General features: G+C 47.2%; 1 protein-coding gene across 6 annotated transcripts in view; it reads right to left on the bottom strand.

Annotated features, from left to right (window-relative positions):
* Positions 1 to 930: 930 nt before the first annotated feature.
* The window catches only part of MIPEP (mitochondrial intermediate peptidase), a 141,474-nt gene continuing 126,907 nt past the window's right edge, over positions 931 to 15,497 (bottom strand). For all 6 annotated transcript variants that reach the window (XM_082435632.1, XM_082435633.1, XM_082435634.1 and 3 more), the window contains one exon: positions 931 to 1,189. In XM_082435632.1, coding sequence (XP_082291758.1) covers positions 1,151 to 1,189 — 39 coding nt within the window. In that variant the 3' untranslated portion in view covers positions 931 to 1,150. The remainder of the gene's footprint in view (positions 1,190 to 15,497) is intronic.

Raw genomic sequence — 15,497 nt, 5'->3', positions numbered from 1 at the left:
AGGTGCGCGGGGCCGCGGCTCCCGGGCTGGGGCACGCAGCGTGTTATCTGTGTGAGCAGGAGGTGGGGCGAGAACGGAGGGTCGCCCCTCCCCTCACCCCAGCATCCAGGTGGACCCGGCACGCGTGGGTCACTGACGTTTCTTCATCCTGTCTCGTCTGTTTCTAGCTTGTAGAAATTCCTCCAGATTCTGTGAGTAGGTTGGACATGTGTCCTAGTTTTGGGGATTTTTAATCCCACCTTTTTGCATCATCACTGGTCTTTTAGTGAGAAGCAGGAAGAGGCCGCTAGCAGGTGTCATTTTAAACGAAAGCCTATAATTAAATTCTTGACTTTGAAGGTGGGAAAAACCTATTAAACAGTGTCTTTCTTTTCTGTTATTAACACATGGTGATACGGTATGCAGTAATGTTTAGGATAAAGACCGGGTTTGAATCCCAGTTTCCGTATTTATCAGTGGCTACACTTGACACATCATTCACTAATTGCACCTGCACTTATTTTTGTATATTCATCGTCAGGTCAGAAAAGTGTGAGTTCAGGTCCCCTCTGTTCTGAGTCCATCTGTATAGTATACTCCTAAACACACAGGAAAAGCCAACGCCATCGATTACAAATACTTTGGAAACCACACTTGATTTCTCGGTCACTGTAACTGACTATTCCATCTTCAAAGCCACCTATAAGAAAGCATGCAGAGGAACTATATGTGTAATCTTTCTGAAGACTGCTTCAAACTAATTTTGCTTTTTATTACGTCTCTAACCAAGTAAAGGTCATCAGACAGGGAAAAATTCACCGGGAGTGGGGCTGGGCTGAGGGGGTGTCTGGCCCCTGACTATAACACCTCTGTGTTCTGGTTTGTACTCGCTCACTGAATGGATTTCCTTATGTTCAAAGATCTGCCAAACAAACAGGCTAAAAGCCAGCATAATTTTAAAAAATTATTTATTCCAAGTTCCACTGGTTTAAGGTTTTTCATAAGTTATTACAGAACTGAATGCTGAAATCAGAAACAAACGTTCAAAGTTGTAGCACTTACAACAAAACTGATATCTCCGTGACTGATTTAAAGGATTCACGGTGTTCCCATCATTTAGAATCCATGAGGAAAGTTTCGAAGTCCATATCCAAGTCAGAAACAAGGGCATTTACGAAGTCATCGATAGAAGGACACTTCTGAAGCACACCTGCGAACGAAGAAAAGATCAGCTGGCTCGTTCCCCGCAGACAGTACACAGGGATGAAGACATACATCAAATCTGCGCGGTCAGGGGACATTCGGCTTTGTGAACCGAGAGCTTGACTGCGAGGACGTTTCAAAAAGTCCTGGGCAGCGCGTGGGCCCCGAAGCTATTTCTTGTTTTAATGCCTTTTTTACTCTCTAACCAACTCTTAGCTTAGAGATTTAGAGCCAAATATGTTTCCCGGGGGTTTTTATTTTGCACATGTTACTATACACTTGGAGTGATGTCAGAAGACTTAATTTTTCAGCTATCTTTGGGCTGATTCAGAATTTAATATGTTTAATTACCTGCCAAGTGTTATTATCAAGTTCTGTGCACTTTAAAATCATTCAACTGTTAATTATCTTGCAGAAGTCTTATATCAGACACAAGTTATTGGCTTTCCTCCAGACTTGCCTGTCTTGGAGAACTCCTAATGTCTGGTTCTCAAATTTCCTCATCTGACATACAAGGTTGCAATAAAGCTAGAATAAGAAGCTGTATTGGAAAGCAGTGAGGCACCCTGTCTAGCGTATAGTAACAATTCAATAAAAAGCTGAATTTATCTCCACTCTTCACTCAAAGAAGCCAAAGACAACATTCAAGCAATCAACCCTGTGGCCCCAACCTGTGCTCTTGGCACGTAATGCTAACTCAAGGTTGGACAGGGCTCTCTCACCAGTATTTAATTTGAGGGATGGATCCTGTAAAATGAATTCCAACACCAAGACATTAAAAGATTACCAGAGTCCCTATTTCCTCTAAATCGTCAGTGCAATTCAGTTAACATGCCTTGAGTGTTTGCTGTGTGAAGGACCAGGCCAAGTCACAATATGAGGGCAAGAAGGACACAATCACAAAAGTAAACCATGTGGAACTGGATAGCCATATGGGGAAAATTAACCTTGACCCCTGTCACATACCGTACATAACCATTAATGTGAGATGGGCACAGACCTAATTGTAAAAGCTAAAATTATTAAGCATCTAGAAGAAAATATAGAATATGTTTGTGACTTTGAGGTAGGCAAAGGTCTCTTAGGACACAGACGGTAATAACCATAAAAGAAAAAAAGATACATTAGAGTTCATCAAAACTTAAAACTTCCAGCCTTGCAAAGAAACCATTAAAAAAAATGAACAGGTAAATGACAGAATGGGAGAAAATACTGACACAACACATATGTCACATCGGACTGGTAGCCAGAATATATAAAGGACTCCAACTCATCATAAAAATACTTTTAAAAATAAAAAATGGACGAAAGATTTGAGCAGACCTTTCACAAAAAAAGATATCTGAATAAACACGGAACTAACAGGCCCTGAGAAGACACACATCACTGTCATCCAGGAAAAGAAAACTAAAGCCACAAAGAGACACCATGATGTTCCACCAGGATGGCTGAAGTCCCAGGGCTGAAGACACCAAATGCAGTCAAGGCCTTGGGCGCCAGGGCTTGTCGTCCAGCAGGGGCAGAGGGTGAGACGCGAGAGCCCTTTAGAAGAAGGTCCAGCAGTTTCTATAAGGCTCAGCACACACCTGCCCCGTGACCCAGCTGTTTCCTCCTAGGTATTAACCAAGAGAAATGAAGGCACGTTCCCAGCAGCCTAAAGTGGAACAACACAAGTTCCCATTACCAGGCTGCAGATGGACGTTCATGGTGTCTTCACACAATGGAATGGCACCAGCAACGAAAAGGAAAGAACTCCTGACCCAGACAACACCTCGGGCGGGCCTCAGACACAGTGCGTTGCACACAAGGGCCCACACAAAGCACATGCTGCCTGTTTCGTTTATATTCACTTCCAAAACGGGCCGGACTAACCCATGGCGAAAAAACAATTGAAACAGTGGTTGCCTTCGAGAGTGGGGATGGTGACCGACCCAGAAGGTCCTGGTGTGATGGGAAAGTTCTCATCTGGACAGTGGTTTGTGACACCCAGGTATAGACCTCGTCAAAATTCAGTAAATGGAACATTAAGGATTTGTGCATTTCACCATATGTAAATGTTACCTCAAAAAGAAACGTAACCGACACTGAACTCTAGTTAACGCTACGCACACAGAAGTGTCTGGGGTAAAACATACTTATGTCTGCACCTTGTTTCGAAAAAATATATATATGATGGGTGGATGGAATGGACAGATGGATACGTGACAAAGCAGAGCAAAATGTTAATTGTAGACTAAAGGGCAAGTATATGAGTGTTTACAGTTCACGTGACTTTTCTGAATGCCTGAAAAATTTCCACATAAAGCGTTCGGGGAAAAGTCAGTTTGGGGTGTTAATAGCACACAAATGGCAGCCAGTGGGAGAACAGAGGGAGAAGGATGACTTGCAGTGGAGAGATTCCGGAGGCTCCGTGGAGCAGATGGGATCCTGGAGAAACGTGAGAGATGCGGAAGGTTCAGGCTCAAATTAGGGCCTTTGCGGTGGAGAGGGCGGCCTAGGAAAGGCACCCGGTGGGCGGCGCACAGAGCGTCTGGGGTCTGGAGGGAGGTGACCGGGAACAGAGCGCCGGGGAACCAACCGCTCATGACGTTTGGGTGCCATCCGCAGTGGAACGCAGAGCTTGGGGCAGGCGCAGGGCTGGACCCACGGACACGGTCATTCCCCCTGGGGAGCACGGCCGTGGCGGAAACAGACCAAGGACTGGCTTGTGCAGTGGACATAAAGCAGTAGCTCCAACACGTGCTTGTCAGCCGCTAACCAGACCTGGTGCAGTTAACAGCGAGAATACTGTACGATTGGAAACTGCTGGCCAAAGTAGTTTCATCTTCGTTCAAGTTCAGATGATCATATCTCCATCGCAGGGAGTATTTGAGGAATAAGGAGCGGCTACTGGAAGAGAATTTCATTGCTGTGTCTTTACTGGCAAAACTCAAGTTTCAAAGCAATTTTCTTTCCACAGTAAAATAATCTTTATGGATGAGAAAGGCCTGTCCTCTGGTCCCGCTGTGTCACTAATGACAGGAATGTGGCAGCTTTGACAATGGCTAAAGCGGCGCATTTCACTTCGTGTCTCTGAGATGCGGGTTTTCACTTAAACAGATGCAGTCAGAGTAATAAATCCGGTTTATGCTTTTCCTACGTGCCAGGTTTCTTAATGCAGAGAACAGTTGTAGGGAAAACACTGAAACGTGGCTGGTCAAATGTGTTATCCTGTTACACCATTTCCTTCCTTGTAATGTTTGAAACATCCTATAATTACAAAGGACTGGCTGTTTGTAATGAAACGGTTACAGAACGGTCAGAGGTGGAGCCGACCGTGCAGTGGAGCTTGGCCCTCCCGCCCTGTGAAGTGTCACGTCCACTCCACAAGCTGCCCACGTTCACAGGGCCCTGCTCGGTCCTCCGCGGCCGCGCCTCAGGGGAACACGCCCCCCTGCGAGGCCCACCTCCAGCCACTTCTGCGCCTCAGAGAACGGCAGTCGTGGCGACAGCGGGGGAAGAACATAACACGCTCAGGGTAGTTTTAAATAAAATCCGGTCAGAGATGAATGGTTCAGTAATTGTGTGTGTGATGTGACTGGTAAAGCTGAAGGTTCAAAAAGGAGGGAACCCAGACCGAGAGGGATGGGGGAGTTACCGGGGCAGGGATTCTCCTGGAATATGGCTGCGGTGTCCTCGCTTTAATTAGATCGAAGTGTTTGGCAAGTGTCAACCTGAACTAACTTCCGCACAGAGAATTAAAAGAGAAACACAATGTTTTTCAGGCAGTTCCACAAATAAGAAAAATTGAAATTGGCTTTTATGTATGTGGATGGTAAAAAGATTCCAAGAACTCTGAGGTTTTTTACAAAAGCTGACAAACATGTCCCCTTTGTCTTCAAGTCTTAGTCTTAAAAGGGTGGTGATGAGACGTGCAATTTCGCAGGAGCCCCGGGAACCCGGCTGGAGGTGCCGAGTCCACGAGCGGGCGAGTTTACACACGTTTCTCTGTGCACATCACCTGAGTCGGGGGTCGGGGGGCTGAAACAGTAAAACAAAACCGAGGGCAGCTTCACACCTGAAAGGGGAAGCGTGGACGGCGATGTAAGAAAAGCAGGTGCGCCGGGCCCGCCGGCCGAGTCTTCGCGGAAGGACGGCGGCTCCATCTGTCCGCCCTCCTCGGAGCCACGGCAGTTGCAGAGGATGACTTAGTTTCTTTTCCTCCTCGTTTTACCAGAGAGGCAAATGTGCTGATAAAAACTGGGACAAGCCCGAACCTTTTGGTCCTGACTGCTCTGCTCAAACCACATGTTCCGGGACCTCGAAGGACGGGGCAGCTGCCCTAAAAGGCCTGACGGCCCTGAGTTTCGGTCTCGAGGGCTGCAGGCTGCGTCGCGAGGCAGGAGGGGCTTCTGCTCTGCGCCGGCATCGTGGTCCTGCTCGGAGGCCCCGGCACTGGGGCAGCTGGGGGGCAGGCCTCGCTGCCCAGCTCGGCGCCCGCTGTGCCCCTCCGGGACCTGCTCCCGGGGCGGAGGACGAGCGGCCGGGGACCACGGGGCGGGTGAACGCGGCACCCGGCGGCCCCGAGGAGCTCGTCCGCGCCCTTCGCCGGCCCCGGAAGCCGCTCGCTCTCAGCTGTGCTTCGGCTTCTCCCTTTGACTCCGTGGTGACCTCTGCACTGTTCCCCCAAACTCCTTTTCTGCTTGGTCAGTCTAAGTTGGTTCTGTTTCTTTCAAGAAGATAGCCAGTTGATGAAAAGATGAGTTCACACGTTATGAAGAGGGACTGAGCGATGCCCGGGGGACACTGATATTTTTGTCTGACTAAGGACCAACTTTGTAGACTCAGGGTTTAGACTAGAAGCAGGTGGTTTTTGTTTCTTCTTTTTTCGTTTAAGTGACCATGTCTTCTTTCCCACAGGTAAAGTGTAAACAGGTGACACACAAGCAGGCTTTCCTCTCAGATCCCCTCTCTCCAAGCCCGCTGGCGGGGAAAGGAGAGCGGCCCTGGCCCGAGAGGGGAGCAAGACGGCTCTGCCCGCAGCCCTGGCCGCTGCAGTGGGCGGTGGGCACGGCGAGGGGGCAGGAACACTGCCCCAGCAGCTCCAGGGGCCTCCTGAAATGGGTGCCTTCCTGGTGGGGTCGGGAAAGGAAGGGAACACCCTTCTGACTGTGGGCCTCAAGGTGCAGTGGAGGCCCCTGGGTTGGGTGTGTGTCCCCGGCTGCCCCCCCCAGAGAGGGAGGTGGGCGTGGTCCTAACCCCTCTCAGGCCAGGCCCTCAATGCCTGAGGTGCTCGGGACACGGAACCCCCCCCCCAGTTCTTTTTTTTTTTTTCACATACACACTGTTTTTTATTTTTACAAGAGATAAATAGACTGACACCAAGCATTGTACATGGATGACCACAACAAAAGCAACAATGATTGCAATTACCAAACATGAAACACACTCATACTATGTCATAATATTGACATTCAGTCCAGTAATCCTCCACTGTAGCAGCTCCTTTACTTTGCAGTGAAGATTGATTTGTATATTCTTTGCCTCTGAGCCCTTGTGGGATTTTTTTTTTTAATTCAAACAGAAAGTCACAAAAATTATACTCATCCTCATCAGTTCACTCAGTCCCATGTAATTAATTTTTTTTTTCATCTTGATCTTTTGTTAGCACTTTTATGAGTTCATCAGTTTTTCATTAGAGTTCTGAAAATGCTTATTCATTCAGTTCAGCAGTACCGTCAGTTACCAGAAACCTGTACTTGTCAGTCTTTTCCATGAATTTCTTGAAGATGAAAGCCTTTTATAGGAACATATTTGCAAAAGCATCAGAGTACACCCAGAACTGTCTGTAAATGACAAAAGACTTAAAAATGACCACTGTTAAAGATTTGATGAAAGTTCATAATAATGCAGTTGACAAGAAAATTAGTTATTTCTGAGATACACATTTTAAAGTAATAACTAGGATTATGACTTATAACATTATACCAGAACACATAAGATTTTTAGAAATTTCATGTAATGTCTGAAACATTTATATTAACATATTTCCATACAAATAACCCAATGAAAGTTTAGTATTAGTTGTTTTGTTTGTTTTTTTATACTGCAGGTTCTTATTAGTCATCAATTTTATACACATCAGTGTATACATGTCAATCCCAATCGCCCAATTCAGCACACCACCATCCCCACCCCACTGCAGTTTTCCCCCCTTGGTGTCCATATGTCTGTTCTCTACATCTGTGTCTCAACTTCTGCCCTGCAAACCGGCTCATCTGTACCATTTTTCTAGGTTCCACATACATGCGTTAATATACGATATTTGTTTTTCTCTTTCTGACTTACGTCACTCTGTACGACAGTCTCTAGATCCATCCACGTCTCAACAAATGACTCAATTTCGTTCCTTTTTATGGCTGAGTAATATTCCATTGTATATATGTACCACAACTTCTTTATCCATTCGTCTGTTGATGGGCATTTAGGTTGCTTCCATGACCTGGCTATTGTAAATAGTGCTGCAATGAACATTCGGGTGCATGTGTCTTTTTGAATTACGGTTTTCTCTGGGTATATGCCCAGTAGTGGGATTGCTGGGTCATATGGTAATTCTATTTTTAGTTTTTTAAGGAACCTCCATACTGTTCTCCATAGTGGCTGTATCCATTTACATTCCCACCAACAGTGCAAGAGGGTTCCCTTTTCTCCACACCCTCTTCAGCATTTGTTGTTTGTAGATTTTCTGATGATGCCCATTCTAACTGGTGTGAGGTGATACCTCATTGTGGTTTTGATTTGCATTTCTCTAATAGTGATGTTGAGCATCTTTTCATGTGCTTCGTGGCTCTGTCTGTATGTCTTCTTTGGAGAAATGTCTATTTCTATTTTTAGGTCTTCTGCCCATTTTTGGATTGGGGTGTTTGTTTCTTTAATATTGAGCTGAATGAGCTGTTTATATATTTTGGAGATTAATCCTTTGTCCATTGATTCGTTTGCAAATATTTTCTCCCATTCTGAGGGTTGTCTTTTCATCTTGTTTATGGTGTCCTTTGCTGTGCAAAAGCTTTTAAGTTTCATTAGGTCCCATTTGTTTATTTTTGTTTTCATTTCCATTACTCTAGGAAGTGGATCAAAAAAGATCTCGCTGTGATTTATGCCAAAGAGTGTTCTTCCTATGTTTTCCTCTAAGAGTTTTATAGTGTCCAGTCTTACATTTAGGTCTCTAATCCATTTTGAGTTTATTTTTGTGTATGGTGTTAGGGAGTATTCTAATTTCATTCTTTTACATGTAGCTGTCCAGTTTTCCCAGCACCACTTATTGAAGAGACTGTCTTTTCTCCATTGTATATCTTTGCCTCCTTTGTCATAGATTAGTTGACCATAGGTGTGTGGGTTAATCTCTGGGCTTTCTGTCTTGTTCCATTGATCTATGTTTCTGTTTTTGTGCCAGTACCATATTGTCTTGATTACTGTCGCTTTGTAGTATAGTTTGAAGTCAGGGAGTCTGATTCCTCCAGCTCCATTTTTTTCCCTCAAGACTGCTTTGGCTATTCGGGGTCTTTTGTGTCTCCATACAAATTTTAAGATGATTTGTTCTAGCTCCGTAAAAAATGCCATTGGTAATTTGATAGGGATTGCATTGAATCCCCCCCAGTTCTTTTAAAATCAGATATGAAAGCAGCCATACTCTTACATTTCAGACACAGCGCCAGTGCTTGGTTTAAATGAAGGTGTGTCTGTCAGGTTTCTGTTTGAGGTCCACAGGTATCATTTATTTAGGAGACAACAACCCAGCTCTGAAAGGCGGCAGAAGAGCTGCCGTGCGGGGGGGGGGGGGGGCGCTGGGCAGGTTAGGGTCTTAGGCCGAGTGGAACATTCCCTGGCTCAGCACAGCATCTTATAATTTAAAATTTCAGTCCATTCTCCTCTCTGACTATCCCGAAGTTTTCCTCTGAAGGATTACCAAGGAGGAAAAGTGTGGAAAGATAACTCTTCCTTAGAAGGCACTGATGGAAGGGCTTGAGCTACCCCATCAGCCACCTGGTTAGGGACTTGAGACCAGTCACGTAACTTCTGGAACTCCCTTCTTCCGCTAGAAGCAGAGGCAGACTGGTAGAGTGAAACATAATGTTTGAAGATCATAAAAATTGGCATAATGTCATCTACTTTGCTGGACCGTTACAAGGATTAACTAAAGTGCATCTAACTCCTGGAAGACGCCCCATACCTGGTAGCGGAAAGCATCAGATCGCAAGTTCAGGAGCTGAAGGATGAGGCTGCTTACTTTTCTGCACAAGCCCGATTCCAAAGCCCTGGTCTTCGATCAAGTGCTCAGCGTGTCGCCCAGCACAGTCACTCGCTAACTGCCCAGCTAACGAGCCATTGCTTGCCTTGCTCTTTCCTGGCTTTCGCCGCCTGCTCTTTACGAGGCGACCGTTCACCTACGGAGAGGTGGAAACAGAAGAAGTAACTACAGTCGATCCATTTTCTGCCTGTCAGCAGCTGTGACAGAAGGTTTATCAGGAAGAGATCACGGGACAGCAGTGATGATCACACAGGGCTGTGAATGGCAACCACGGTAAATTTTATGTTCTATACACTTAGCCACAACTTAAAAAAGAAGTGACCGCAACTACTGAGCCTGTGATTCGCCTACCTGTTCAGCTGCCGTGGCTCCGTCCTCTGTCACCAAACATCGGGTTGTCCCCACAGACTGGGCAACGAGCGAGGGGTCTGCATGTCTCCAACACCACCTCGGTTCTAGAACCCATCGTGACAGTTCACGGCTGCTTTTCATGCTGAAATAATTGCGTGTGTCAAACTTGGCTCCGACTGATGAAGGATTCCAGCGCAGAGGCTGGCCTGGCATCTGAAGAGGCTCAAGTGAACTTCACGCGATCAGAGCTCATCCCAGAGCTGCCTCTCCCGGGCCTCGGGCGGCTGGCTCATCTTTCTCTCCTTTCAAGTCCTGGGCTGCGAGGCTGCAGCTGCTACACCTTTTCCTAAAGGTGGTTCCCACTATCTGCAGTCATTTCTCAGGAGAACAAGGATGTCAGCCAGAAAGTGAAATTCCTTTCCTCCTCTGAACTCAAGAACTCTCCTGCCCCCTCGGCTGGGCTAATACCTGTCACACTGGAGCCATGGCTCTGCCTCTGGGGTCCCTGCCTGCAGGGCTTCCTGCTGGGTGGGAGCTAACCCAGCAAGGGGAGCCCACGGACGTGCTCTGTTTACTAATCAGTTTATTCTGATTTCGTAGTCAGATTCAACAATTCCATTTACCAGTTACATTTCTGGGTTACAAAACATCTTGCCTTTTGAAGCTCCATGTCTTCCTTAAACAAACACACCCACACATTAAACACGTACACACCCTCTGAAAAAATCAGCGCGTTTACAAAAGGGAGGCCTCGGCCTTGGGAAGCCAGGTGCCCGCTTCCACTGCTTTCTTCCAGAAAGCGCTCAGCTACTGCAGAGGCCACGCTGAGTAAATATCCAGACACGCCAAGGCGGAGGGGTTCTATTTACTTGGCTATTATTCACGGTGCCATCCACCCTGTTACTGAACCTGTGTGGTAGGTCCTGTAGCGCCACTAAATGCTAGGTCTGCTTCCCTGATGTGCTTTCCTCACGTATTCCTGTTACTGTGTGCAAGAAAAGAAGGTTTCTGCCAGTGAGTGTGCTGTGAAGTACCACAGCCGGCCCTGCGTTCATGCATTCTCACTCAGCAAATCTTATTTTGCCATAAAACCACTACTATGTGGAAGGCAGCTGACACCTTGTCAGGTCTAGTTCGCATGTGCGGCCTTTCAGATCTGTCTCTGTGATGTCCTGCCCGGAGAACGCAACAGTATCTTCTTTGAGCATCAGTGTACCAGGCAACTCAGTCACCGAAAATTATGAAAGAGGAGAGGGGAGATACAGTGCAACATGCACGCAACTACTTCCAAAGCAAAAGCTTCCTGGTCTGACCTGAATGAGAAGTTTAAGAGACTAGCAGTGCACACAAGACGGGTCGGAGCGCCTGAGTTTGCATACTGGTTCTCCTGCTTGCCACGGTGTGACCTCGGGCAGGAAGAGGTCACCTAAGCGTCCCTGGGACGGCTGAGAGAATGAAACGGGGGAACGCGTGCAACGTGCTTAGCACAGCACCTGGCAAAGCGCCCAGCATGGGGCACAGTGGTTCTCGTTACCGCTACGCTGCCAGCACCGCTCTCCCTCCTGTCCGTTCAACTGGAGAACACCAAAGTAGCAGAGGTTAGTCTTACTGGTAATATCCAACATAAAGTATCTTAGGAAAATCAGTACACAAGGCTACTGCAACATGTTAATAAAATTCCCACCCTGAAGTGAAAAAAAACGTGCAGGAAGAAGACAAAAATGAATGTGGGGCTGAAATTCCAATTATTTTGAGGGTGTGATTTAAGATTTTAAGAATTTTTTAAAGCTCTGTTTTGTTTAAACTGCTTGAAGGGAAAATGTAAGTGGAGTTTAGCTATTGTCCTGACCCTACAGCTTAAACTAAACATACTCAGTGCTATAAGAAGAGGGATTAAGAAACTAAACGTGTCTTATTTGATGTACCCTGACATGTGATGGGGTCAAAAAAGAACTTGATCATGGTAGTCAAATGGTTTGAGATGTGCAAATTCTGAGATTAAGGAGGGATTATTCTACCTTACAAACTTTAATGTAAAGATGAACTGTTAAGCAAAGAAGAAAATTAGGTTTAGGTATAATCATGCCTTAATCTAGTTTCATTATTAGTGATGTTACATAATAGTCACAAGGGAAAAGTTTCTTTTAGAGGTAGCTGAAAAGACTCAAACACTAGAAGATACCTTGCAAAGGATCTTTCAGGAGATGAACCAGTTAAACCAGGAGAAACTTTCCCATCTCCATGCTCTCTGGCAACATTTCAGGAGGTGCTTAGCAAATGTCGGTGTCAATTCTTCCACTGAAACCTGCTCGAAGTCTCTGCCAGTGCGAGTTTACCCTCATCAGTGGACTCTGGAGTGCAGATTCCTCAGTGGATGCCCAGCGTCAGCCCCGCCAAGGCGCTTGCGGCCCCGAATTCCTTAGCCCTGGAAGCTCTGAGCCCCCTCCTGTCAGCTGGGAGTCTAGGGTGAGAGCTTTGAGGAGGTGACGCCTGCTTTTCTAACAGCACACTGGTACCCATGCGCCAGGAACATCATCTGTAATGACCGTCTGTAAAGAACACGTTATGATGTTTCCCCTAAGCAGTCAGAAGACTCCAGAGAATACTATCTACGTTCCTGTTAGAAAGTTGTCTACGCACCATGATCTGGAAACAGAAACGTTGGTGTTTCTTGGAATGCGTCCCCTACAGGGTACCTACCCAGAAGAGAAAGGCTCTGAGACCTCAGTGCAGTCAGGCTGCAGGGGCACCGTCCCGGATGCTACACAAGGGGAGACGGCCCGTCCCATGCACGCAGCAGGCAGAGAGCAAGTCCGCTGCTGTTCAGAGAAAACGGCCAAGAGGAGCACGGCCCACCCAAAGTGAACAGCGGCTGAAAGCCTGTCCAGGGGGACGGGTGCTGGTAAAGGGCTCTGCACCACCGAGGGGGCCCATCGGCTTCTCTCGGCCTTACCTCTGTTCCCGTGAAGGGAGTCGCATGCCCCCCAGAGCAGCGCGGGTGCATTAAGGGGCCACTGTCCCCACTCCTCTCTGGAGAGTGGCTCTCCTTGTGGCATGCTGTCATCTGTTATAAACCTGTTATAAAGCAGACTATCTGGAAGCGGGAGGGCAGGAGCAGGGGCTGGACCATGACCGCCAGTGAGCGTGCAGTGGACACACTCGTTCGCTCAGGGCCAGAACCACGCGAGGTGTGCAATGCAAAGTGCGGTCAACACGTTCCAAGTTAAAATTGTTTAAAACTTACTTTCCCAGAGGCTTTTCATTATCTTTGCTAGCAAAAATTATGTTGGTTGAATTTATTCACTGGAACATTTGACAATAAAATAGGGGGGAAAATCCAAGGGTAGTAGAGGCTTCTGGGCTAAGTTAATAGAAGGAAAGGCCTGTCGCTTCCTGGTAAAGGCCGACTCCTCCTACCCAGGTGAAGAGATCAACGCGCATGTGGTTCCCACCACCCTACACCCCAAATTATACAGAATGCCCATCGGTTTCTAGCATGCGGGACGCGGTTATCTGCCTGATGTGTCAACAAGACACCGTAACCCACAGGAGGTGCTTATTCCTGGGGTCCCAAAGTGCATTTGTTCAGAAAAGTGAAAAATGGCGCTCTTTCCAGGAGGGCATTTCCCACGTGTTCTCCGGGTTTATCGTGTCTTTGAAACGCCAGCCTTGTGTTTCAGCCTCAGCTCTTCGCATCTCTAACTCTACTATCTGTTCTCTCCAAGCTTGACCTTTGCTATTTATAAGCAAAGAATGTGATGAGCTCTAGGAAGGGGGCGGCCCGCCTCCAGAACAGACTGGACACATGTCGGGGACAGGGGGCAGTGGACGCGGCTGCAGACTCGGGTCCGAGGCCTGCTAGCGTGAGGGGCGTGTCCAGAGCCCCCCGAGGCAGGCGGCCTGTCCTGCCCACTTAGGTCTGCACCCTCCGCATGGCCCCTTCCCCCAGTGCTCACGGCCGCCTCGTCCACCGGTGCAGAGAACACGGGTGCAAGGTAGCTGACAGGTCGGAGGGCTGAACCCCCGGAGTCCTGAAGTCCCCAAGCCGTGGGCCCAGTCTCAGCCTGCACGGCCCAGAGGGGCTCCTCTGCGCCATTCCTACAGGACGCTGCACCCCTCAAGTAAATGCAGGGTCACTATCGTTCTTAATTCTGTGTCCCTGAAATGCCTGGTTAGCAGCAAGTATTTGATAAATATTTGCTAAGTTAAATGAATTAACTTCATCAACGACTATCATAAAGCTTTTTTCATTCAATCAGATTACTTACTGGTCACTAACACAAGGACACTGCAGTAACACATTTGAACGAAAGCCAGCGCCCTGGACAGCGGTTTCAGTCTCAGGCCCGGAGGTGGTGTGTCTGAGAGCACTCGGCCCCGGAGGTCCCCACCTCCCCGGAGGTGCCGGGTGGAGCGGGACGGGGTGCGAGGGCTGCAGCCAGCGTCTGCTGCAGCAAAGCCCCGAGAGAGGACTCACCTTCTGTAACAGAGTGCAGTGCCCAGTGCCGGGAAAGAGGAGGCAGAATGTATCTCTGACCTCCCCCAGTAGGAAAGTATTCTCCACTTTAATGTCCGTTCCTTAAGTAACTTCAGTAATCTACCAGACTGACCTGGTCCTGCATTAGGTGAATTATAAAACACCAGGGCAGGCCTGTCTTATTACATACGCCCCGTAGGATGCCAGGTGTGTGTCGCGTAGGAAACACACGCTGCTTCTAGAGGCAAAGCTCTGCAGGGGGCAGAGCACCTCACAGAGCAAGTGGATGGTCTGGAGGGCGGCTTCCTCCTCCCTCCCGAGGGACTGAGGCCAGGGAAGCAGGAGTCCTGCTGTGGGCGAGCAGGGCACAAAGGCAAAGCTGGTGTCCAGACTTCTGAGCAGACAGGGGGACTGAAGTCAGGGCAGAGGGAGACGCTGAGCTGCTGGGTGACAGACGTCTGTCCTAGACCTGTTTCTCTTTTGTGTTATAAAAGTTATATCACAAAAAATATTTGGGCCAACAAAATATTTAGAAAAAATTTCATAATAAGGTGAATAAAAACCTGTTCCTTTTCTAATAATCATCACGATTTTTTTGAAGTAGAGTTGATTTACAATATTATAGTTCAAGTGTATAGCATAGTGATTCGGGATTTTTATGAATTATACTCAGAGTTATTACAGGATGACGGCTGTCAGTCCCTGTGCTGTACAGTGTATCTTTGTTGCTTGTCTGTCTTATACACAGTAGTCTGTATCTCCTAATCCTCTACCCAATCTTGCCGCTCCCTCCCCAATGGTAACCACTAGTTTGTTTTCTGTTATCTGTGAGTCTGTTTCTGTTTTGCTGTATATGTTCGTTTTAGTTTTTAGATTCCACATATAAGTGATATCATACAGTATTTGTCTTGCTCTGTCTTATTTCACTAAGCATAATATTCTCTAGGTCCATCCACGTTGCTGCAAAGGGAAGAATTTCATCGTTTTTATGGATGAATAATAATCCATTGCGTGTATGTGTGTGTGTGTGTGTGTGTGTGTGTGTGTGTGTGTGTATCACATCTTTTTTATCCATTCATCTGTGGATGGACATTTAGGTTGCTTCCATGTCTTGGCTATTGTAAACAGTGCTGCTACGAACACTGGGGTGCATGTACCTTTTCAAATTAGTGTTTTCGTTTTGTTCTACGTATATACCCA

The sequence above is a fragment of the Balaenoptera physalus genome, assembly GCF_965194825.1.
Source record: "Balaenoptera physalus genome assembly, chromosome: 18".
Lineage (NCBI taxonomy): Eukaryota > Metazoa > Chordata > Mammalia > Artiodactyla > Balaenopteridae > Balaenoptera > Balaenoptera physalus.
Note: the sequence above shows the minus strand (reverse complement) of the source record. Positions and strands in the feature narration are given on the sequence as shown.